Genomic DNA, 24951 nt, shown 5'->3' with positions numbered 1-24951 from the left:
GGCGGCTGTTGAGGTACCCTGGGCCTAGGTCGTGGAGGGACTTGTGTGCGTGGGTGAGGAGTCTGAACGTGATCCTCTTGTTGACCGGGAGCCAGTGCAGGTCTCTCAGGTGGCACGAGATGTGGCTGCGTCGGGGGACGTCCAGGATGAGTCGGGCGGAGGCGTTCTGGATACGCTGAAGTCTTTTCTGAAGCTTGGCCGTAGTACCGGCGTAGAGGGTGTTTCCGTAGTCTAGTCTGCTGGTGACGAGAGCGTGGGTGACCGTCTTCCTGGTCTCGGTTGGGATCCATCGGAAGATCTTTCGGAGCATGCGGAGGTTGTGGAAGCAAGCTGAGGAGACGGCGTTGACTTGTCTGGTCATCGATAGGGAGGAGTCCAGTATGACGCCCAAGTTGCGTGCGTGGTCCGTCGGTTCAGGTGCGGTGCCTAGTGCCGGGGGCCACCAGGAGTCGTCCCATGCAGAGGGTGATGGTCCCAGGATGAGGACTTCTGTCTTGTCCGTGTTCAGTTTCAGGCGGCTGATGTTCATCCATTCAGCGACGTCTGTCATCCCTTCGTGCAGGCTGGCTTTGGCGGTGTCGGGGTCTCTGGTGAGGGAGAGAATTAGCTGGGTGTCATCGGCGTAGGAAATGATGTTGAGGTTGTGTTGGCGTGCGATGGCAGCGAGGGGTTTCATGTAGATGTTGAAGAGAGTGGGGCTGAGCGACGATCCTTGCGGGACGCCGCAGATGACTTCGGTGGCCTCGGAGCGGAACGGAGGGAGGCGTACTCTCTGTGTTCTGCCGGAGAGGTATGAGATGATCCATTCCAGAGCCTTCCCTTGGATGCCGGTGTCGTTGAGGCGTTGGACTAGTGTGCGGTGGCAGACAGTGTCAAATGCTGCGGAGAGGTCTAGGAGGATGAGTGCCGCTGTTTCGCCGTTGTCGAGCAGGGCTCGGATGTCGTCGGTGGCTGCGATGAGGGCGGTCTCGGTGCTGTGGTTGGCTCTGAATCCGGACTGTGATGGGTCGAGGGATCCGTTCGTCTCGAGGAAGGCTGCCAGTTGCTTGTTGACGACCTTCTCGATGACTTTGGCGGGGAAAGGAAGGAGCGAGATGGGGCGGAAGTTCTTGAGGTCGGTCGGGTCCGCTGTTGGTTTCTTCAGCAGAGCGCTGAGTTCGGCGTGCTTCCAGCTCTCCGGGAAAGTTGCTGTGTTGAAGGAGGTGTTGATGATGTCTCGGAGGTGGGGTGCGATGGTAGAGGCTGCCTTGTTGAAAACATGATGGGGGCACGGGTCGGTCGGAGATCCGGAGTGGATCGTGTTCATCATGCGTGACGTGTCTTCGGGGGTCACCTCGGTCCATGTCTGGAGGGTGGCGGCGGGGTGCGAAGGTACGACCGATGGGTGCGGGGGTGAAATGTCGAAGCTGTTGTGGATGTTGGCGATCTTGCGGTGGAAGTACGAGGCGAGGGAGTCGCAGAGGTCCTGTGAGGGAGTGATGTCGTTGTTGCCGGTGCTGGGGTTGGAGAACTCCTTGACGATGTTGAAGAGCTCCTTGCTGTCATGGGCGTTCTTGTCCAGTCGTTCCCGCAGAGATTTCTTCTTGGTGGTGCGGATGAGCTGGTGATGTCTGCGAGTGGCGAGTTTCAGTGCTGTTCTGTTGTCGGCGGTCTTGTTGAGGAGCCAGGCCTTCTCGAGGGTGCGGCAGGCCTTCTTGGAGTCCTTAAGTTCGTCGGTGAACCAGGGGGCCTTCTTGCTTCTGGGCCTGGTGAGGGGGTTCTTCAGTGGCGCGAGGTCGTCGGCACAGGAGGTCAGCCACTGCGTGAGGTCGAGGGCAGCTGTGTTAGGGTCCGTGGTCCTGACAGGTGGGCTCTGGCTGAGGGAGGTGGCGAGCTGGTCGGCGGTGATCTTGCTCCAGTTTCTGTGGGGAGCCTGCTTCGGGTGATGGTGGACCGTGTTCTTTCTGAAGCTGAAATGGACGCAGCTGTGGTCGGTCCAGTGAAGTCCGGTGGAGTGGCTGAAGGTGACGTGCTTGCTGGACGAGAAGAGTGGGTCGAGCGTGTGGCCGGCGAAGTGGGTGGGGGTGTTGACCAGTTGCTGAAGTCCGAGGTTGGCGAGGTTATCCAGCAGGGCGGTGGTGTTGCGGTCATTGTTGCTCTCCAGGTGGAAGTTGAGGTCCCCGAGGAGGATGTAGTCGGCGGAGGGGAGGGCATGAGGGCTGATGAAGTCGGCGATGTCTTCGCAGAACTGTGCGCGTGGTCCCGGGGGTCTGTAGATGAGGGTGCCTCTGAGGGTAGTCTTGGGGTCGGTGTGGATCTGGAAGTGCAGGTATTCGGCGGCGTTGAATACGTCGATGGAGTCAGTCGAGATGCGAATGGTGCTCTTGTGTACGATGGCGATGCCTCCTCCGGTCTGGTTGACGCGATCCTTCCTGATGATCTTGTAGCCGTCCGGGATGGCTATGGCGATGTCGGGGGCTGAAGAGTCGTTCATCCAGGTTTCCGTGAGGAAGGCGACGTCTGGAGATGCAGTGTCGAGGAGGTTCCAGAGTTCCACGGCGTGTCTGTGGATGGAGCGGGTGTTGAGCAGGATGCACTTGAGGTGGTTGCTGTTGTCCGTCTTGGTGGGCGTGGTGCTTGTTTGGAGGCAAGAGAAGTTGCAGGATCGGCAGGCGAAGGGTCCATGGGTGCGTCGCGGGGACGCTCGGTAGCAACCGGGGGCTCGGGCGGTTTTGAGTGCGATGAGCGTAGCGAAGTCGTAGGTCCTGCAGGGGGGCTGGCGGGGGCGGGGACCAGGGGGTCTGGCGCTGGGCGCGGTCCAGGCGCGGACGGGCGCAGACGGGCTTACCTTTGGCACACCTTCGGCGCTCAATCGGCGCTCCCGCTGCGCGCGTCCGCTGCGCGGTCGCTGAGGGGGCGTCATAAATAAGGAGCCGGGAGGGAGGGTCAGCGGGAGGCGGGAGCGGGGTGGCCAATGGGCAGGGAGGGGGGGGCGGGACTGAAGGAGGAGGCGGGAGTGGGAGTGTGCGCCTGGGGCAGCGGCGCCGAGAAAACGGCGGGAAAATCGGCGGGAAGCGACGGAGCCCAAGGAGTGACCAGGTAAGTGGCGGTGGTCAGCGGGCGTGAGGAGTGAAGGTAGCGGCGTGGGTGGCGGCCAGGAAGCAGCAGGCGGTACCTGGGAGGCGGAGGCGAGATGCAGGCAGCGGCGTCAGGTAGGTGGTGAGGAGCGGCAAACAGGCGTCAGGCAGCGGAGGCAGGTAGGTAGCAGCAGTGGGAGGGAGCGTCCGTCTGTGCAGGCACAGGGGGTCGCTGAACTTGTGTCATTTTCCCAGTCTAGCATGACCAGATATCCACAGTTTACGCTTTTTGCTTTTTGGCGCTATTATCACTGAAATATTTAAAACTCAGTTTTTACAGTTCTACTGATTTTTGTTGTTTTGGTCTTGTTTTATTTATTAAAGAAAGTTCTATTTCATTAACTTGGTGTGGGATTATTTTTGGGTGGCATTTTTACTCTATTACTGTTTGAAGAATTGCACAAATACCATACACATTGCCTCTAAATTAAACCTGACCACTCTGTGCCAAGCTACCAGAGGGTTGAGCACAGGTTAATTTAGCACTGGCTTGTGCTTCACAGTGACAAGGATTGTGGTTGCTGCTTCACTGGGGCTCACACCACAGTCAACCAGTAACCCAATTTCTTACGTTGGTGATCAGCAGTGAGGATTAGCACTTTTGTTTGTGCAGTGCCATACAGTGATTTGCTGTACACTACCATCAAATATCTGAGACCGATTCAAGGTCTAAATTCTCCCTGATTAGCCTTTTTGCTTATTTTAGATTTTCTCTCTGATTGTTGTGCCTGGATCCAAGTACGGAGTTTGAGATGGCCAACATGAAGTCCCAAACTGTAGTCTAGTTCAGGGGGTTCTGCAAAGAGAAGTGATTTTCAGAAAATGGTACTACCTGGAAGGTGGAGCTTCAAAAGGTGCTGAGGGCCTGGACGTAAGTCTACCAGTCACTGACTATGGCCAAAGAAGGAGAGGGTGAGGTTGAAAGGCAAGAAGAGGATCTGGATGCCAGTCCTGAGAGGTAGCAGTTTGTTGAGGCAGAGGCAGTAGCTCCTGAGATGGAACTTCCTGCCAGGGCAAAAGGCAGTGTTTCTTCCCATGTCCTGTCTCTAGAGGAGCTGGCAGACAGGAAATCAAAAAGCGAGTTCAGGCTGGAGAGAGCCAAACTTAGGATAGAGGAGAAGAAACTGGTCATGGAGGCAGAACAGAAAAAGGCTGAGAGATCCTTGCAGGATAGAAAAATTGTGCTGGCTCATGAACTGAGTCTGAAGGAGCAGGACCTCAAGGTCAGGTATGCACGGTCCAGCATTGATGGTGGCAGCATACCTGCAGTGCCCTCTGGAGACAAAAGTGAAGAAATATCTAAGAACTCCCTCGGAAAATCCCCATTCTGAGGTTGACTCCGTCCTTGTAGTAACATCTCACCAGGGTGGGATGAGGTGGCAAATGATGAAGCATGTCACATTATGTGAGTGAGCCGTCCTTGTCCAATTCTTGGAATTGCATTGAATTTAGGTAACTAACAACTAGCAGCACACAAAGAACTCATTGGGTCGCAGGTTATAACCTGCTGACTTGCTGATGAAGCAAACAGCATTTATCTGAGGGTATCACACCAATTTTGTGTTTGTTTCAGTTAGTAAGGGCAGGCGTGAGTTCCATAAAACCCCTCTTTTCTACCCTTTGTTATAGTATAATATATCAATGTGCCATCCAGTGGAGGTTAGCTGAGTAGTGGGTCAGTCTGGCAAGAAAACCCTCTGTCTGCACCATTATTTATTCTTTTAGTTATTCCCTGAACCGGCTTTGTTTGCAGCGATCCAGATACCAATATGCTTCCATGCTTGCCAGACTGAGAAGGTCTGTACTCTTTCTTCATGTAGGATCTAACCCCCCATTTTATGAGTGAATCAGACAGGGTAATCACCAGACTGATTGTACCAAGTGTGAAACCTTTAACTCAGAGTCTTTAAGACCCTAATTTTTTGGCCATATTTGCAGCAACTGACCATCCCTAACTCCTACTCAGGAGATACATTTAGACCCAAGGTTTCTGTGTTGTGGCTTCATACAGCTGCCACTAAGTTCCATTTTTGTCAACGAAACTTTCAGTGTTCAAAGTCAGTAGGCTCAGAAATGAGAAAGGTTTGTAAATCTGATAGAAAGCAATCAACTTTGCCCAGAGTCTGAAGGCGCTCCACATTACATTACGATTTACTCAGTTATGTGGCGAGTGAGGGCAGTTTATGCATTGCCACAATGTGCTACTCTGTGTTCTTTTTCAGGAGTACTCTGGTGTTGGAGATCATTTAGAGATCACAAATCGTATACAATGGGTAAATTCAAGAACCTTGCTTTGTCACTGCACCACTGCACTGTTACTGAATTACACTTTCATTGTGTATATGCTTGCTTTTTACTGTTTTACTCTCATTTATTTACTGTACAAAATTGATACTTCTAGATATTGAGATAATATTGTAATTGTAGTGCCAAAGTTCATATTTCTATATATTAAGAAACATTTGTAATGGTGCGTCTTTACAAAATGTCAAAATGTTGCCGGGCCATTCACATATTTGTTTCAGTTGTGATAATGTTGCTGTAATGTAGGCAAACTCATCCCTACACCACCTACTTTGAACTAGGCCTTGATTGCTCATCACAGCTACCTGGAGTTTCAAGACTGTTTGTGAGGCCAACTTTTCATGGCATACTGAGTTCCCATTGTACTGATTATGGGGAATTAGTAAAAACAAATTATCCCTTGGTTACTATACACTAGATTAAGAGCGAGACTCTACTCCAAATTACAACACAAATAAGTATAAAGACATTGCTACAGGCCATGTAATAGAATGAAAAGATGTATGCTCCAAACCAGAAATTATCACAATTTTTTTTAATTAAAAATACATTTTTATGTTACAAGTATTTAAAATGATCCAACAAGTGCTATACGTCTCATATTCATTAAAAGTTAAAAAATTCTCAAAAATCTAATGCAATTGGTACACTTAAAACAACAACAAATACATAACATTAGGAGAGAGAAAAGAGACAGACAATGTACTTTGTCATTCAAATAAACATACCCGTTGGAACCGTTTTGTAACTAGGACCTGATACAATGTTTTATTCAGGTATCTACAGATCCAGTCACTTCTACGAATTATGTAAAATGGTGCGTCGACGCGTTTCGAGGGTTTTACTGATAATATCCCATCTTTTTCAAGACAAATAATATAAATCTCTCTGTGTTGCACTCTATGATTGCCCCCGACCTGAATCCCTACTCAAAACTGTAGGCGCATATAATATCAGCAGCCTCTTCAAGTAAACACAATTCCACCAAGACTTCTAATCATATGGATATCATTTAATGAAATCTGGTAAATTTTTAAATAACGCCACATTCCTTGGACGTTCTGACCCGAGATTTGTGGATCATAGATCAAATTAACCCCTCTGTATAGCATTTTTTTTCTACTTCTTTTTAAACAAATCTCAACATGTATTTTTAAGGCTCACCATTCAAAGATGTAACCATCGTCATATAAAGAAATGGAAGCTGCAACTTTTAATGAGTACCCGTGCCTTCTCTGTCTTTAAAGCTCTAAAAGACGATGAAACAAAGCCAAGAATGGTTCTCATCTTTCCGGCGGGCATTTCAATGTGTAACGTCAAGAACCTTGCTTTATAACTGTACCACTGCACTGTTACTGAATTACACTTTCATTGTGTATTTCATATGCATGCGTTTTACTGTTTTACTCTTATTTTTTACCGTACAATATTTATACTTCTATATATTGAGATAAAATTGTAATTGTAGTGCCAAAATGCATATTTCTATATATTAAGAAACATTTGTAATGGTGGGTCTTTACAAAATGTCAAAATGTTGCCGTGCCATTCACATATTATATAGCATTTCAAGCCTTCTGTCTTTGTCATATATTTTTTATAATAAAGAGGTTAAATCTATAGACTTGGGCATAACTTTTTCCAATAAACCAGTAAGATCTATAGCCTTTCCATTTGGCTTTGACTCCATGACCAATACAGGCATTCTGAAATGCTCATAAAATGGTAGCCATCATGCATAAAGTTATAGCATTACAGATGACAAACAGTATACAACACCTCTCAAAAGCCCAAATAATGATTATTACAGTGAAAATCTCATGCTCCAGGGTTTATCAAATCAGACAACCAAACTAAAATCTGTGCCTAGTATAGCAATTTGTGCATTTGCATGTTACAAAATACCTCTATAAAATCTTTGACACAGTAAAATTACAATTCACCCTTGTATAACTAAGGGGGCTGATTCACAGAACTAACTTAAGACAAAATCCTAAACTTACTACTTTTGGTTTTCATAGAAGTTAGGATTTTGTCTTAAGTTTGTCTTAAGACAAACTTAAGACAGACTTAAGACAGACTTAAGACAGACTTAAGACAAGCTTAAGACAGACTTAAGACAGACTTAAGACAAGCTTAAGACAGACTTAAGACAGACTTAAGACAAACTTAAGACAAAATCCTAACTCAAGTCTGTCTTAAGTCTGTCTTAAGTTTGTCTTAAGTCTGTCTTAAGTTTGTCAATGTCCAAGTAAGGAGAAGGTGGGACGGTGGGACGCGTAGTGCAGGACGCCTGGGGGTTGAGTCCCCCAGGCCTAGCACATGCAGATGACGCACCCCCAGTGTTGTTATTGTTTTCGATTGGAGTGGGGCAGATTGTTTTGGAATAAAGTTGGGCAGATTGGGGCGGGACAGGTTAGAGTGTGGCAGATTGTTTTGAATTGGAGTGGGGAAGATTGGAGTGGGGCAGATAGTTTTGAATTGAGTGGGGAAGATTGTTTTGAATTGGAGTGGGTCATATTGTAGTGGGCAGATTGGATTGTGGCAGATTGTTTTGGACTGAAGTGGGGAAGATTGTAGTGGGGCAGACTGTCTTGGATTGTAGTCGGGCAAATTGTTGTGGGACAGATTGGAGTGGGGGTGGGTTGGGTTGGGAGGTTTGTATTGTGATGGATTGGAGTGGATTGAATTGGGGTGAGTATTTCAATTTGATTGGTCTGGGGTGGATTGGATTGAGGAGGGCAGATTGGTGTGGGGTGAGGTGGGGTGGATGGGCATGGACGTGAGTGAGGCAAATTGGAGTGGGGTGGATCGGGGTGCCATGCACGATTATGTGGTAAAGCATAATTTCAGAATGTACACATAAGAAAGAAGCAATGTTGCTTTTCAATTGGATAATCCTCATCTTGTGAGAACAGCGCCCACAAGCAAAAACAATAGAAACATGAGCACAAAGTGAGAAAAGGAGACTAGGAGAAATAAAGGAAAGTTAACCATAGAAAATAAAATTTAGCAACTTTGTTTGTCCTGCTGGGCACGTTTTTGCCAGTCACATGCATTTTATTTGCAGGAAACAGGAAGTTAAAGAGAACAAAATAGTATCTCAATCATGGCAGGAACAGCTGATGGGCAGTGATTAATTTGAATCATTCAGTGCTTGGTCCCTGCTCCACAGAGAGGAACGGAAATTATCTTAGGCCTTCAGTGCCAAATAACGAGGCTCTAAACATGGGTATGCAATAGGTAGACTCCAATCCCTTTGTGGATACTAGAGTGTCTCTCAAGCGTGACACATGCGCTAACACTGACTCTTGCAGACTCTACCCTAATAAATGTGTCCTTCTGTACTATAACTGGTGCTCACGCAAAGCACTCTAATAGCTTTGGTTGGTGTTATAAAAAACTGCTATTTTATTTATATAAAAGATAAAAACTGGAGTTGACAGTAACAGTAACATAAAAACGCAAACATCCAAGATTGATTTGCATAGATTTTGGCAAAAGTGTGTATCGGACAGCTACTGGGAATAACCACATATGAACTTGTTGTGAAATCTGCTCTTCCGGTCACTTTCACTGACAAATTTAGGCAATGGATACAATGAGCAAACACAAGATCTGATTAAAATTACCACTGGCAGCATCATTGCATCTAATCATCCCTCTCATTACTCCTTCACTCCGTTCCCCTCGTACCTTCATTTGATATATCTTTTCTTTCCTAGCATTCCTTCACCCAGTCCTCAGCTTCGTTGAGTCTTGAATTTTTCCTTTTGTTCTTCATAATTGTAATAAAAATAACTACATTAAAAGTTATTCCCTTTAATTTTGTTTATTTGTCTGTGTGACGGCACATTCACCCTTCCATATAGAGATTAATGCATCCTCTTTTACATTCGACTAACCAACCCACATATGCATGAATCCATCAATCCATCCATCTTTTCACCAATCATCTGTCTTTTTAACTGTACTCTCCACCTTTCTACCCAATCACCCATACACCAATACATCGAACCCTTCAACCAAGCTGCTGTCTCTTAATCTGACTGTCTGTCTGTCTGTCCATCCTTCCATCTATCCATTAATCCATTCTTCCATCCTTCTGTCTGCCTGTTTGCCCTGCCTCGAGGTCCATCCATCTATCCACCCACCCATCCATCCACCAAATCTAAACTATCTGTACACCAAGTTATTTTTTCTATCTGTTAGTACTTGACTATTCTCCCATAAGACATTTTTCCTCATCCATATAAGAGAATAATCACACAGGTTATATTAAGCAAAGGCATTTCTCTGTGTGGCTTTCTTAAAGGCTTTCTTAAACTGACTGTTCCTCAAAGTATAGATGAAAGGGTTTAGCAGTGGAGTCACAACAGTGTACATGATACTGACAATCCGGTTGTATTCCAATGAAGAGCTAGACACTGGACGAAAGTAAATGAAGATGTCTGTTCCATAGAACAAGGTGACCACAATGAGGTGAGATGAGCAGGTAGAGAAGGCCCTAGCTCTCTCCTCTGCTGATGGGATCCTCAAGATGGTTGAGATGATTCGGACATAAGAGATCAAAGTGAAGAGAAAGGGTCCCATAACCACGAGTGGCCCCTCTGTAAAGATGACTATCTCATGGGCTGAGTTGTCGGAGCAGGACAGTTTTAACAGTGGTGGTAGATCACAGAAGAAGTGATTGATGACAACATCCCCACAGAAGGACATTCGGGACATCATAGTGGTGTGAAGTAAGGAGTGCAGATTGGCGCACACCCAAGACACAATCACCAACATTATGCAGATCTTTCTTCTCATAAGCATAGCATAGTGCAATGGCCTGCAGATGGCAACATAGCGATCATATGCCATTGCAGCCAGGAGAAAGAACTCTGTACTTCCAACAGTGAGAAGAAATGACATTTGGGCAAGGCATCCCAATAAGGTAATATTGGTCTGGTTGAGTATGAGGTTGACCAATAATTTGGGTACGGTGCATGAAATCAAACACATGTCCACAAATGAGAGATTTTCAAGGAAGAAGTACATGGGTTTGTGAAGAACAGAGTTGGCTTGGACAGTAGTAATGATTAAACCATTGCCTCCTATGGTAATAATGTACACTGTCAGAAAAACTATGCAAAGTAGGGCTCGATGGTTTGGAAAGTCTGAGAAGCCAACAAGGAATAATTTGGCTGCTGAAGTCCCATTTTTGGTTTCCATTTTTGAGAGCTGCCAGATAGGTTAAAAGCGAATTAGCTCTGTAGGGCACAAAAGTTATATCCATCAATTTTCTATGATAAATACATATATTCATGTCATATAAAAATGTTTGAATAAAAAATATGATCTGCATATAATTAGCATTTTCATTGGAGTGTCAAAGAGAGATTTTATGCTTTATTTAGACAACTGGGGCTTCATATATTTAAATCTCTACTCCTCATTAAACTTTGGTGTAAGGGTACACTTCTGGCGCACTACAAAATCAGGATAAAACCCTCTTCTAAAAAATTACTCTTTTGACTTTGACAATGATTTTGATGGCCTTGATCTCAGTTAGATTGTTCCTTCCATAGGCACATTTTGTATTGTCCTAGGAAGGTGTAAGATATGGTGCTGGTTACTGGATTACCTACTAATCAATACATTGATGCATTGGCTGTTGTGGCTATGGGAGCCTAAGATTCCTTATGACAATATGCTACTTTTGTGGCTACCTAAAGTGCAAGGTAAAATAGGTGGAAAAAGACAAGCCCACCAAAACAGAAATGTCAAGTGAGTACAGATAGATAAGTTTGATATTTATAAAGTGCATTGTGCTCCAGAGGCATTTACTAGCACATTTGTACCATACCCTCATCACAAAATGACCATGTTTTGTGCCCCTTTCAAAACAGCTCACACTCTCTGCTTATATTGCCTTGAGCAGTCTAATTCTTAAGCACAATGCCAAGAAAGAAGAGGACCAGCTTATCAATTTAATGATCCTGACCCTTGGCACTCACATGGGGTTAAAAGTAAAAAGAAAAAACATGAACATTCTTCTCAGTACAGAGCCTGTATGTTGAGCTTGATGAATGTGGAGATCTTGCTGATTCATTTTCCTGATAGGTTAGCCATAATGCCTTTAAGACAATGTGTTGTTCACCAGTAGCCAGTGAAGATGTTTTCTCATTCACATTTGACATGGTGGTTGTGAGATCAGGCATGCATATGCTTTTTGGAGCAAGGTATCACCAACTTGAGAAATCCTGATTTAAAGGAATTACATTAGCCTGTACATGAAGAGATCCTTGCATTCGCCACCATGTTTTCTGTTTGACAAGGCAACACTTGTGGTGTGTTCCTCATGACCCTAATGGGACAACACATACATCAGCTGCAATGTTTACTTGTAGGGTAAGGAAGAAGAAGAAGTGAAAAACAAACTTAAAACCAAGACTGTACACACAGATAACAGGAGAGGCAGGAATCCCCATATTAGATGGCCAGAAAGAAACATTTCAATTGTATCAGCCTTAAGTGAGTAGAAAATATGGAAAGATTGATCATGGTGATAGAGAATTGTATACAACATGCAAAAATTAGTGAATAACTTGACTAAGCAGTAGGCAGTGCTGGACATGGCCCTCTATGCATGTACTTTTAAGTTTTACATGTTCTGATAGTGAAAAAGTCCTAAACTCATTTTTCACAGCTGTGAGGTCTATCTCTTCCCTTGGATAACATTGATTTGTATTATTACATTTAATAAGTGATAAGTTTTGATTAGGAACAGGTAAATACTTCATGGTTGGTGTCTGAGGTATTGTAATTAAGAATCTTCTTTAATGGTAAAGTTGGATTTTAAGTAACAATTTGAATATCCCACTTTTAGAAAGTTGGCATTTTCCTGCCCTATTTGGTGCTAGCAGCGTGTTAATGGGTCACATGACTAGGTATAGTTGGCAGTTTTACTTTCTTTATTTCTCCCAGACAGCCATACAATAGAGGAGTTAAGTATGCCAGGATAGGCCATCAACTTGCAGGATGGTGTGTTGCGGAGCTGGGCACAGCGCTGCCTTCACACTAAGGACTTGCAACCAATGCATGGATCATGCAAACAGTTAGAAGCCAGGGCAAGGGAAGTAGGAAACTTCAAGCACTTCAAAGAGAATTCTCTAGAAACGTCTCCTACTTTAAAGAAGGCACTAGGTATAAAAGCAGGACCTCAGATCCACGCTTCAGTTCACTTTCTGGACCGGCTGAAGGACTCTCAAAAGACTGCCTGATGCTGTGGCCTGATGTGCAAACCACAAACTGCTTTGCTGCACCTGGAAGAATTGCTTGGCTGCTTTGAGCCTGTGTAGAGCCCTCAGAGGTCTGCCCTGCTGCTTGAGCCCTGTTCTATTGCTGAACCCAGGATTACCAGAGTAAATCCAAAGGCTAGTTGTCTGAGCCTCAGGGACAGAAAAGGCTCCAACCATCCTGAAGCTGTACTTGGACCAAGCCTGAGTGACTCATAAACCCCCAAGTGGTGTCCCTCCAGTATTGGGCACTCAGTGGTGGTGCTAATGGTGCCCATATAGCCAAAAGTCAAACGTTGGAACTTTGAACATTTTCTGACAAAAAACTGCATTGAGATCTGAAAGGAGTCTGGGACCAGCAGCAAATCCTGTTCAGCGATCCTTCGCCAAAGTGTTATCCGGCCTTATGGAAATCTCTTTGGCTACAGCCTCCAACCTCATCCTGCTGGAGATTTTCAACTTTTAAAAAGATACTATGGGACGATTAAGATACAGTTGGAAAAGGCTCTGACTTTTGGCCGGAGACTTTCCGACCGCTTCGTAATATGTCGGCCGGATTCCTTTCCGACCGCTTCATTACGATGGAGGCTGTCAGAAATTAATCCGAACAGTCATTCTGATGGAAAGCCCGTCTGCCAGTCGGAATGCGGACAGTAATCTCAAGGGCGGCTCTTTCCGCCCATGGAATTACGATGTTGGGTTTTGGCAGCCTTTCTGTGCTGGCCTTTCCAACATAGAAAGGTTGCAAGAATTCAACTTTGGGGGCCCAAGCAGGGCCCCATTGGTTGCATGGGCTCCCTTTCGAGGCCAAGGGGGCACCTATAATCTCCCCCTGTTGATCCCTGCATCCATGACAGGCACCTTGTGGTGCCTGCCACGAGCGGCAGGGATGAACTGCACCTCCTATTTTACAATGGAAGCATGAATTCCAGCTGGAATACATGCTACCATTGTAAAGTATAGGAATGCAAAAGAACAGTGTTCAGTTGCATCCTAATTAGTTGGTCTAATTAGTCGGTCAGGACCACCGACCAGGTGTCAGTCGGTCCCATGACCAAGACGGTCCTCGACCCGACTTCGTAATAGGGCCCTGAGTCCGAATGTAGAAATCGTCACCGTGACTTCATCCAACAACACCCTGACAACAACGCCTCCTCCTCAGATACAACCTGCAGGCTTGCCCTGCTGAACTTTACCTTTTCAAGAGCATCTTTGTTTAAATTTCTCAAATGTCTGAAGGTAAGTGCCAACCGAGTCCAATCCACTATTTGTATCCAACTCACGCTCAGCCATATTTCTTTTTACTTTGACCCGGTGTCAGGCGACTAGGGGCCTCATTACGATGTCAGCCGGAAAGGCTCCGCACAGCATACGGCTTTCCTAACCCATGTCGGAACCGAGTCAGAAAAATTTCTGACCGACCGATTATGAGGGAAAGGTAAACGTTCGGTCATTCCAAACAGGTTCCAACAGGCATTTAAAAACTCCAAATGGGACATATTCTCAAGGATCTATCGCCGAGTTATCGGCACTTTATCGCAGCCAAAGTCGCGATAAATGTATTGCCACATTCAGAAGCTGGTGCTAACAGCCCATATCACCAGTTTACCTGCGATAGCAGTCGCAAAAAACATCACCACAGATGACCCCGGCAACTAACTCTAATGATATGCAGAGTAGGCGTTCCCGTGCAAAAAGCAGCGACAACACCACTTCGCAACATTCTCAACGACCAGCCAGATCAGGGATAAGATCAAAAAACATGAGTTAAGGCATGTTAGCAGCAAGATTTTAACACCTGCTTTTACCTGGAGTAAAGTCGGGCGACAACCAGCACCAGACAAGGGAGCACAGCCCATAGCCACACATGAAGGACAACAGATGCCCTGTAGCAACTGATCATGCAGCTTGGAGCCCCAGTAGGGCAACAACACCCACCGCCACCACCCCTAGGACCCCCCCCCCGGGGCCCTACCCCGGGCACTCACCCCCTTTGGACAAAGATATTGCACATCAACTCTACTAAATCATGAACCAAACAATTTGCCTGTAGTCACAGAATCACAACACCTAACATACATGTGTGGTCAGAAAAAGGGAAATCATACATTCATCTCAAAATATGCAAATAATACGTTTATTACAGAATAAACCCAAAACAACAATTCTGAAGAGTCATGGCGGGTCTTCTCAGGACATTCTGTAAGTCACAACCTGCAAGACAAAAATCTAGATAAGAAGGTGTGTCATGCGCCCATCAAAGTACAGAGAGAGAGAGAGCAAAAGAGAGAGAGAGATAAGGAGAGAAAGAGAGGGAGAGAGAGAGAGAGAGAGAGCGAGAAAGAGAGAGAGAGAGAGGGAAAGAGTGAGAGAGAGAAAGAGAGAGAGAGGGAGAGCTGGAGAGAGAAAGAGAGAGTGAGTGAGAAAGCGAGAAAGAGAGGGAGAGAGGGAGAGAGAAAGAGAGGGAGAGATGGATAGAGAAAGAAAGGGAGAGAGAGTGCCGACACTATGGTCCAGGCCTCACTGCTCTCCTGCTGCCACCGGTGTGTCTCCAACCACGTGCCGGTATACACTGCAGTCCCCCAGGTCCCTTATCTGAAACAGTTTCCAGAGACATGTATGGCAGAGTCCATACAGTTGCACATGCCATCATTGCTTGCCCACCCCTGTGCACACAGGCTGCTGCACCCCAGCCCCTCCCACCGCCCAGCGGTGATTGCCCGCCCATGCGCAACCAGACCTTACTGCTCACCTTCTGCCACCGGCATGTCTCCAAGAGGGCCCACCACATGCCAGTGGGTGCTCCAAGCCCGGGGCCCGCGACTATGTCACCCTCCACATCATGCAGCCCCGCAGTGCAGGCCACCAGGTCACACACTTGATTCTGGGTCTTTATTACGCAATGGCAAAGACCATATCAGTGCACACGGCATCATCGCAGGCTGCACACCAACTCAGCTATTGAGGTGCCACTAACTCTGTGAACCGCGAGGCAACGCCACATGACGGGAGGCCCGCACTGCCCGCTGGCTCAGTCCTACACTGCGGTCCAGCAGGACTCACACTAATCCTTACCAGTCCCTACCTCCAGGACGGCGCATCATCACAGGCTGCACACCTGCTCAGCACTTTAGGTGCCCCTACCTCAGTGCACCGCAAGACACCGTCCTGTGGCGGTGTGCCTGTGCCTGCTGCAGTGTATCCGGTGCCACCAAGTCAGTGCACCACTAGCCATGGACACTTTATGACTGAGTCCAGTGGTGTGGACGCCATTATGTCACCCTCTGCACTGGGCAATGTGAGGTGGCAGGGCCCTAGGCCCTCATGCATAAATGATAACCACACAGAGACACCCAGTTAATGAGTGGAAATGGTGTCCAGCACGTGCGCCAGGCCCTTTTTATTGTCAGGGTCACATGTCCTGTGATGCCTGTGCTGGATGGGTGTGGTGTGGGTGTAAACCAGCCATGAGGGAGTGGCTTTGGCATGCTGACAACTAGACCTGTGAGCAGCAGATCCCTACAGGGAAGACCTGGTACATGTAGCGTTGTCGTCCTCCCCTGAGAGCGTAAGCGTAGTGGGCTGTCCTGGCATATGCCAGTCCAGCGTAAGGGTGTGAACAATGACCCCAGGGCTCTGGGCGCGGTTCTGTCCTGGGCTGAACAAGGAAGTAACTAATGCGTGTGTCTCCGTAGTAGTGTCGGCACCTCCCGGACCTCAATCGGCAATATGTCACCCTGTGACCCAAGTCCCACAACATGAGCAACATGGACGTAAGGGTGAATCACTGACCCTACATTCATCCATACTTCCACACTTGAAAGATCATAGACATGACACATCTCTGTGAATATGAATGTTTAATGCACATTCAGTGGAGTTTTGCAGCTGGAGCAGTACAGGGCCATGCAAACCCCACGTTACATTGTTGGCCCGTGGAGGGCCAGCCAGAGTCTTTCAGGGAATTACAAGTACATCAGAAGAGGAGGAGTTCAGTCCGCAGTCTGATTGCTGTGTCATTGGTGACCAAACAGAATATGACAGTCAATGTCGAGGTCCAAGGTGAGTGTCGCAGAGTGCACCGGGGGACAGTGGAACCTGATGATGCAGATGGCAGAATCAAGCAGAAACAGGCCACATGGCGGAGATGAATGCTACTGCATCCTTCTGACCATGAAGGCAGATTCATCCACATCTTCGTCCTCTGCTGTTGCATGTGCCTCACATGTGGGTGGTGGTGTTCTGTCTCCAGCACTGTATGGCAGTGACACCTCAGGGGCCAGGGGTGGAATTTCTGCCACACTGTGTGGCACTGACACATCAGGGGCCGGAGATGTGAATGGGGTGGTAGCAGCAGCATGCATCAGCGCCAGGCCTTGTGGCAGCAATGCCATGAGGGTCTTTAGGACATTGAGGGACCAAGCTACCTCTCGCTGGTGTGCAGCCGTGCAGCCGCTCTTTCCGTCTGCGTCCGCTCCATGTTCTCCATGATCCTCCGCATGTGTCCCAACTCCTGTGTGAGATCGCTGGAGGCACTCTGACTAGACAGTCGTTCTTGTCACAGAGTCAGGACTCTAGCGATGTCAGCCATGGTTCGTTGGAGAGCATGGAGCGGACTGTGGGTGTCCATTAGGGACTGTGAGTGGTCCCTGATGGGAATTAGACACCCAGGTATGGTTTGGCTGCCATGTGGTCGAACTCCACCTGCACCTGTACAGCCAGCTTCTCCTGGCACCCCAACACATGGCGTTGGAAGTAACCCTGGGCGTAGGACTACGCTACGCTCGTGTAGTTTGCGCACGTAGCACAGTGCAAAAACGTGTAGCGTAGCGGGCATTTTTTGCTTGCTCGAGGTCCTCAACGCCAAGTTGGCGACCGCGAGCGAGCAAAAACACAGCCCGGCGAGACTTTTTCCTTGTTCGTAATCAGCAACATCAAGTTGCCGATCGCGATCGTGGAAAATAAACCTCCCGGCGAGATTCTCAAAGCGGGGAGGTCAAGTTTCTCATTGCGAGTGGTCGCGTATGCTCGCGCCTGCTCGCAATGAGAAACTACCAGTCTGCGTTGAGAAAACTGCCGCTCGTGTACAAATCTACTCGAGCGGCAGAAAACGACCGCTTGCACTGTGCAAGATGCGGTTTGCAATGATTGTACAGTGCGGACATGCATCCGGCACTGTGCAATCAGTGCGAACAGCATTTTGCACAGTGTACTACGTAGTTCATGTAGCTGCGCATAGCTTGTGTAGTGCAAAGTGCACTTCGCGTAGCTACGCGTAGCACTACTACGCAAGCTACGCCCAGGGTTAGTTGGAAGGCCATGTGTTCATCGTGGGGTCCTGGGAGGCAGCCGTGGTGGTGGGTGCTGCCTGCTGTGTGTTCTGTGCAGAGGGTGGGTTCTCCTCGTAGCAGCTGGGCTGCCCTGCTCCTGGAAGTGTGCTGCAGGGGCTCTCCACGGGCTGTTGGAGGGCGTCGGAGTCGAAGGTGTGGTGGCCCTCTTTGTCATCAGAGAAGAGAGGTTCGGCCTGCTCTGAAGGAGGTGTTGGATTTCTCCCTGCAATGTGAAGGGGAGATGTAGTTTAACATTGTCCTCACATGTATGTTGACGCATTGTACATGTTTACATTCAGACTGCATGACAGTGTACATTGTAAGTGTTTGTGGGAGCTGCCTATTTGATGCGGGACAGTGGATATTCCGACTACATCACGGATGTGTGTTTGTACTTGTATATTGTCAACTCACATTTCCCTGCAATGCCATATGTGATTGGCCAGTTTCTACGCACATGCAGCACCAGTTGTGTCCTCTGTTCTGTTGTGGACGTGTTGCGGTTTGTACCACATCGTTGTCAATGTTGATGTGCTCTGCATATAATGAGTGTGTGCCCCATTTTGGGGGAGTCGCCCCTGCAGCTCTGATTTAGCTGCCCCTTATCCCTTACATGTAGTGTGCCACTGGCTTCTATGCTTATACAGTGTTAAGATGTTGCATACTTGGGTGTATTGGTCTTCTGGTGGGAGTTGGGGGTCTGGGGCATGGTTTGTCCACAGATGTGTTATGCTTAATTGTGCATGTGTGCCATTGTGCCCATCTCCCCCCCCGTCACCCCAGTCCCTGGTCGTTACTCACCCTGTTGCTGTTGTGTCCAGTCATGTTGAGCAATGTCAGGGCCCCAAACTCCTGCCACCGTCTCCCCTCTGATGACTGTGGACACTATTTCCTCCATCTCGTCCAGCTCCTCCTGTGGCGCTGGACTCCCACCTCCAGTCTGCATTGCTGCTTTCCGGTTGTTTTTTAGTTTCTGCTTGGTTTTGCACTTCACATCATTCCAGTGCCTCTTGACCTCTTCCATTGTCCTCTTCAGCACTGCGACTGCCTTCACCTTGTCCACGATGGTCTGCCATATTCCATTTTTAGTTGCCAGTGACACAGTGGAGGTGACGAACAGTAGTTGATGGTGTTCCACCTCCTCTGTTATCAGGATCCTGTTTTCCTGCGGACTGAACCGCTTCTTCCTACTCTTCTTGTCCTTGCCCTTCCCTGACCCCGAGGTCCCAGGCTGGTCCTCCGGGGGCTTGAGGGGTTCTGGTTGTCCTCTGTACTTGCTCCGGCTACCTCCATTGTGCTTCGCTGTTGTTTGGCTTTTGTTTTATGTTTAGTGCATTTCCCCACATGGCGCATGGGAATTGCAGGCCTGTGCCTGGTTTTTGCTGACTTTTGTATCGTGATTGGTGTCACCGCTACTATTTCCTTGTTTTTGCAGCATCGCGGTGATTTTAACGCATTCATTTGACACGTTATCTCTTTATCGCATGGTACCGCCATGTTTGGAATACCACGTTAACACGGCGCTATTTTCCCGCGATAGACTGCGATGTGAGGCATTGCGTTAAGCTAACTTTGTAGTAGTTATCACACGTTCTTGAGAATATGCCCCTGAGTCGGTTGAAGCTGAATCGTACAGGTGGACCGCGGTTCCAACCGACGTATTACGATGTTGGATTCGGACAGCCTTTCCAAATCAGTCTGTCCAACACAAAAAGGCTGTCGGAAACTGACTTTGGGGGCCTGTATCAGGCTCCCCTTCACCCAGAGGACTCCGGTTGGGGGCTGTGGGGGTACACATGGGACCCCTCCTTACAACCATGCACAGTGTGGCAGAGACCATGGGGTGCCCCCCACAGGGTGAAAGGTTGTCCACAACCACTCCATCTTACAAAGAGAGCCTGTGTTGTTTGTCAGAACATAGGCTCCCATTGAAGTCAATGGGAGACTTTCCGAACGGTGTTCGGAAACATCGTAATCAGTCAACGGACTATCCGAACCTGAGTCATTCGGAACCAATTCCGACAAGGAGTCTGTCAGAATGCTTTCTGATCGACATCGAAATGAGGCCCAAGATGTCTACAATTAGCGCTTTGATCTTTTAAGCAAAAGTTTTTACCTTAAATTTTAAAAATTCATAACTCCAGTTATACTGATTTTTCTTGTTTTGGTGTCAAATAATTTATTAAAATGAGAGACATGGTCCCAACTAGGAGACACAAGCACATATCAAGATTGTGACGAGCTTTTCAGGCCCTGATGGATGGTGTTTCCAAGCATGAAGAAATCAACATGCTTGGAAGACATTTTCAAAGTTGTGGCATATCCATTTACTCATAAATCGGTCTCTGTTTTCTAATGAAGGACAAGTCCTCTGACCAATCTCAGTAACTTATAAAATGTTTTTTTTGTCCTTACTTGGGATGCACAGATGAGTGCACACAGAATATGAAACTGTCACAAGTAGATCTATTCAAGAACAAGGCTAAAGTGAGAGATTTTCACTATGCATGAGGCAATAAATATAGCATTGTGCTGAGAACCCTTGAGCACAGTTAACAATGTTAGAACCTTCTATTCCCAAACCTCGATGGCCACCATGGAATATATGAAAAGAAAATCCACCTTGTTAAAGAGGCAAAAAAAAGGAAACCTTAAAAAGGGAATATTTCTTGAGTGGAAGCAAACTACCAGTTCACATTTTTGATTTTCACATCCAAAGGTCCATTGTCACAGTTAGGTATTGCGTAAACGACTTGTCAATATGATGGCATATCTTTGGAGTCTCCCCTTCATCTTGTTCCTTACTGTTGTAGATACTAGTTTTTATACTGTGATCAATTTAGACATAGGGCCTGACTACAAGTTTGGTGGACAGGGCTACTCCAACGGATATCCCGTTCGCCATAATACAATTCTACTATATCCTACGGAACTTATAATATGGCGGACGGTGAATCCGTCACCTTTGTGTTGGAGTATCTCATCTCCATACTCTTAATCATGCCATTAGCTCAGTTGCTGGACCTAAGAAGATACATATTGCATATTTTATTAAATATTATTCATACTTAGGATATACTTTATTATTTATTTGATTAATTCTTTAGCTTTCTCATTTAGGTGGAGGAATTAGTACAACAAAGGTGAATCCAATGAAAAGGTAACTGGCTGCTGATACTCAAGTAAAATAATAATGGACCTAAAAAACAAAAGCTGTTTGCCTGTTTTTCCCACAGGCCACCACCTACCAGGTCCATACTTGGTCCGAGATGGCAATTGGTGAAGACAATAACTCAGTTCCAAAAGGTGTAATGAATACCATGTGGTCATGTGTGGCTAATTTGACTGTTCCTATGAAAATTATTCGATCAGATGGTCTGGGAAAATTATAGTTTCAGGACCGTTATATTCAGGAGCCTCGGGGCTTACAAGTATATTAAGGTTGCTCAATCTCCACAGATTCCTGTGATTATGAAAAAAGTGGATAAAGAGACTAAGGCAGATGAACAATGCTCTTTTGTTCAAAAATGGCCCTAATCACAAAATCGGGCCGTTTGCCACCAGAAAAAGAATTCGCCATGTACCAAACCCTATTTTGTGATTTGTTCACCTATTACTAAATCAAACAAGCATTGGCATAGCCAATAGGTCTCGCCTTTGGGACCTTATAAGTGTTTAGTTATCTAGAACAATATCCTTGGTGCAACAACATCAAGTGTTGCATGACTCAACACTTATAGGGTCCCAAAGGCGAGACCTATTGGCTATGACAATGCTTGTTCTATTGAGCTCTTGGTTAACTCTGAGTTGAGATCACGATGTATACATACCCCATACACACAAATTACATGCATTGGAATCCCATGTTTGATCACACATCACTGCATCGCTACAAATTTAACAAATGTAATTTGTATCTGGAGATCTAGTCAAACTATGTAATATGCAAAATACCAACTGCATTTTCCCCAAACCGTTTTCTTTTAGAGTACACCAAAAATAAAAGTGTTTGCTCAAGTTGCACGGTACTTGGGATACAGATAGAAAACTGTCGCAATCACTGGACTGTTGAAGGGAACAGCCAATCATACTGCCTGGAATGTGCGCTGTAGCCATCAGTAAAACCATCAGCTGCCATCCTCGCAACAGACAACGGACTACTTAAAGGGGCAGGGGATCAAGAATGGGGAAAGTGCAGGATAACTCCGCCCACGGCACCCCCGTCTCACTGCCCCGGCTAAGTGCGCCATCACCCATGGATTATTACAGATGGAGGGTTTACGTTTAAGGCCACACCGGCTTACAGAAAACATGCCACATGGGTTTGACTCAATGTTTCCAATATCGGAACGGAGCTGCAGTGCCAGAACTGTGGTACTCTGAAACCGTGAAAGACGAACATTAAGCCTGCGTCAGTGGACACGAAAAACATCTGAATGGCGCTTGCAAAGTGAAGGTGTATTAAGGTGCAATGGCTATGAACTTTCACAGACATATGGTAATATTCCGCCCATAAAACACATGCAGGAAGACGTTATGGAACTACGTTGATTCGTCAGTTTTTTACCCAAAAGTTGCATCGCCAGTTTCTCTCTGATGCGACTCTTTACTGTAGATGATAAACTTTACAATAAGTTAAGTATGGTTTGTAGATTGTAAGAGATAGTAAAAAAAAAAACATTCCTGAATGTTAGAAATTATTGATAAATATATTCTACATAATCATCTCCCAATAGCAGACCATCAAATCTGACTAAGTTAGGGAAATGCAGTAGAGCTCGCTTGGTTAGCGAGAAAACGGGTAGAACACAGTAGCCATTTCAGTCTGCATCTGCATTATTACTCGTCCATATATATGGCTGTTATAAAATGCATTACAAGGAGTCAAGTCACAATAAGTGTGGAATAGGCAAGGCCACTGCAATTATGAGATTTTTTGAGCTGCAGCATTTTCCACATAAATTGACTGAGATCAATAGACTATAACACTCATCTACAATATTATGAGCCACCAGAACCTATGATTATGCATGAAGGAATATTTCATTTTCCAACAGAAGTGTATCCTCACAGCAAGATTATACCACAAAAACTACCTACTAATCCCAGCATGCACCAGAATATCACAAGCCAAACCTCCTTGGTTGTCTACTAGTTATGCCTGAATTACTCTCATCCACTTCCGAGTTTCAAGAATGCTACCGGTTGTTTGAGGAGAAGAGACAAAGCTATGTGATTTTCTATGAAAGGCAAGAAAAAATAAACTCCCGCTTGAATGCGTGCAGCCCGTCCTTGAAATTCTTTTGAACGCAAACCCAAATGATACATTGTTTCAACTCTTTCAGACATGCAAGTCTGTGAATTCCTAAGAGTCACAGCGTGCACTTTCAACAATTGAAATATACGGAATTCTACAAAGTGAGCAGGCAAGTCTTGTTTCTAACTCGCAAGTTTCATCTCAGTGCTCTGAAATAGCAATGTGCTTTTAAAAGGAGACGTTCCTTGCGTAACTGCCAACTCTGTTTGTTTTCCCTAAAAAAGGCCAAAGAAGTCATGCAGCGGGATGGGGGCCTGCACGATTCACTTGCGGGAGCGTGCAGCAAGGCGTGACCATATGGCGCGACCATGTGGCGCCGCGCGCTCCCGCTAGGAAATCGCCAGACATGCACGCGTTGCCATTGCAACCAATGCAATCCGTGCATGTTTTTGTCCCCAAAGCTGTGCCGATGGCATTAGGTCTCTCTCCTATGCAGCACATGCTCGCTGATTAGGCGAGACCTAAAAATGGGTTAGCAATTCGTTATCAGTAAGGGTTGTGTTGAGATCGCCCCTTCCTAATAGCGACTCGCAGTGGCATGTGTGAATGTTTTGCGACCGAACTGCGGTTGAAAAGCATTCACAATTTTACCGCCTACTTCAAGTAGGTGGTAACCCATTCGCATATGGGAATGGGTCTCCAAAGGACCCCTTCCCCTTTGTGAAAGTATGCAAAACCGATTTTTAAGAGCAGGCAGTGGTTCCATAGACCACTGACTACTCTCAAAAAATTAAAGACATCCCGTGTTCCTTTAAGGAAAACGAGCTGCATTTAAAAATAAATGTTGCTCTATTTAAAAGCAAACACAGACATGATGGTCTGCTGTTTCCAGCAGGCCACCATCCCTGTGATTTAGCAATTTCCAATGGGTCACAAGTTGCGACCTACCTCATGAATATTAATGAGGCAGATCAATTTGCGAACAGTGTAAAACACACTGTTGTACATAGCTGTTTGCGATAACCTAATAGCGAATTGCAACAATTCACTATTAGGTAATCGCAAACCTGAATCTATGTACATGTGGCCCTTGATGTGTTAGTTTTGTCTTCAGGGCCAGTTCTATTTTATTTGCATATGATGTTTTAGTATGTTTTGAACACTACCATGAAACAATTAGTTTTGATCTAATTGATGCCCCCTCATGCCAACGTAATTTTGGAAATGCCTTAATAGACTTTTGCGAAATACTCAAATCAATCAAGACTCAATAACAGTGCAATTTAATTCAGATTATTGTCAGGCTAGCCATGCAATATCCTGCAACTCTGGAACTGGTTGGCCTTTGACAGTGTTTGCATGAGTGAGTATTTTAAAAGGTATTTGTTATACAATTTATGTACACTCTTTTTATGAAGAGTTTAGAAACGTGTTTGATAAAAAAAAACTATGGGGCATATCAGCAAGGTGAGGCGATAGAATTATCGCCGCTTTTGCGTCCGTTGTCAGCCGCAAAAGCGGCGATAATTTTATCGCCTAATTAGCAAGCTCACGCTAACGTGTGAAAACTTGCGTTAGCGTAGGAATTCCTAACGCCCAGCTTTGCATCTCTAATGAGATGCAAAGTGGGCGTTCCTGACCTGACATGACAGGAGGAATGTCGC

The 24951-nt window shown here is 46.3% G+C and overlaps 1 protein-coding gene across 1 annotated transcript; it reads right to left on the bottom strand.

Annotated features, from left to right (window-relative positions):
* Nucleotides 1–9698: 9698 nt before the first annotated feature.
* LOC146796909 (olfactory receptor 1F1-like) lies at nucleotides 9699–10634 on the bottom strand. The gene has a single exon (XM_085631439.1). The coding sequence runs from the start codon at nucleotides 10632–10634 to the stop codon at nucleotides 9699–9701; it is 936 nt and encodes a 311-aa protein (XP_085487565.1).
* Nucleotides 10635–24951: the final 14317 nt, after the last annotated feature.

The sequence above is a fragment of the Triturus cristatus genome, chromosome 10 (assembly GCF_964204655.1).
Source record: "Triturus cristatus chromosome 10, aTriCri1.1, whole genome shotgun sequence".
In the NCBI taxonomy this organism is placed as follows: Eukaryota; Metazoa; Chordata; class Amphibia; order Caudata; family Salamandridae; genus Triturus; species Triturus cristatus.
The sequence above is the reverse complement of the archived record's forward strand: the minus strand, read 5'-3'. Positions and strand labels throughout refer to the sequence as shown.

Excerpts from the sequence above, each read along its gene's own strand:
- LOC146796909 (XM_085631439.1), bottom strand. The coding sequence starts at position 10,634 with ATGGAAACCAAAAATGGGACTTCAGCAGCCAAATTATTCCTTGTTGGC.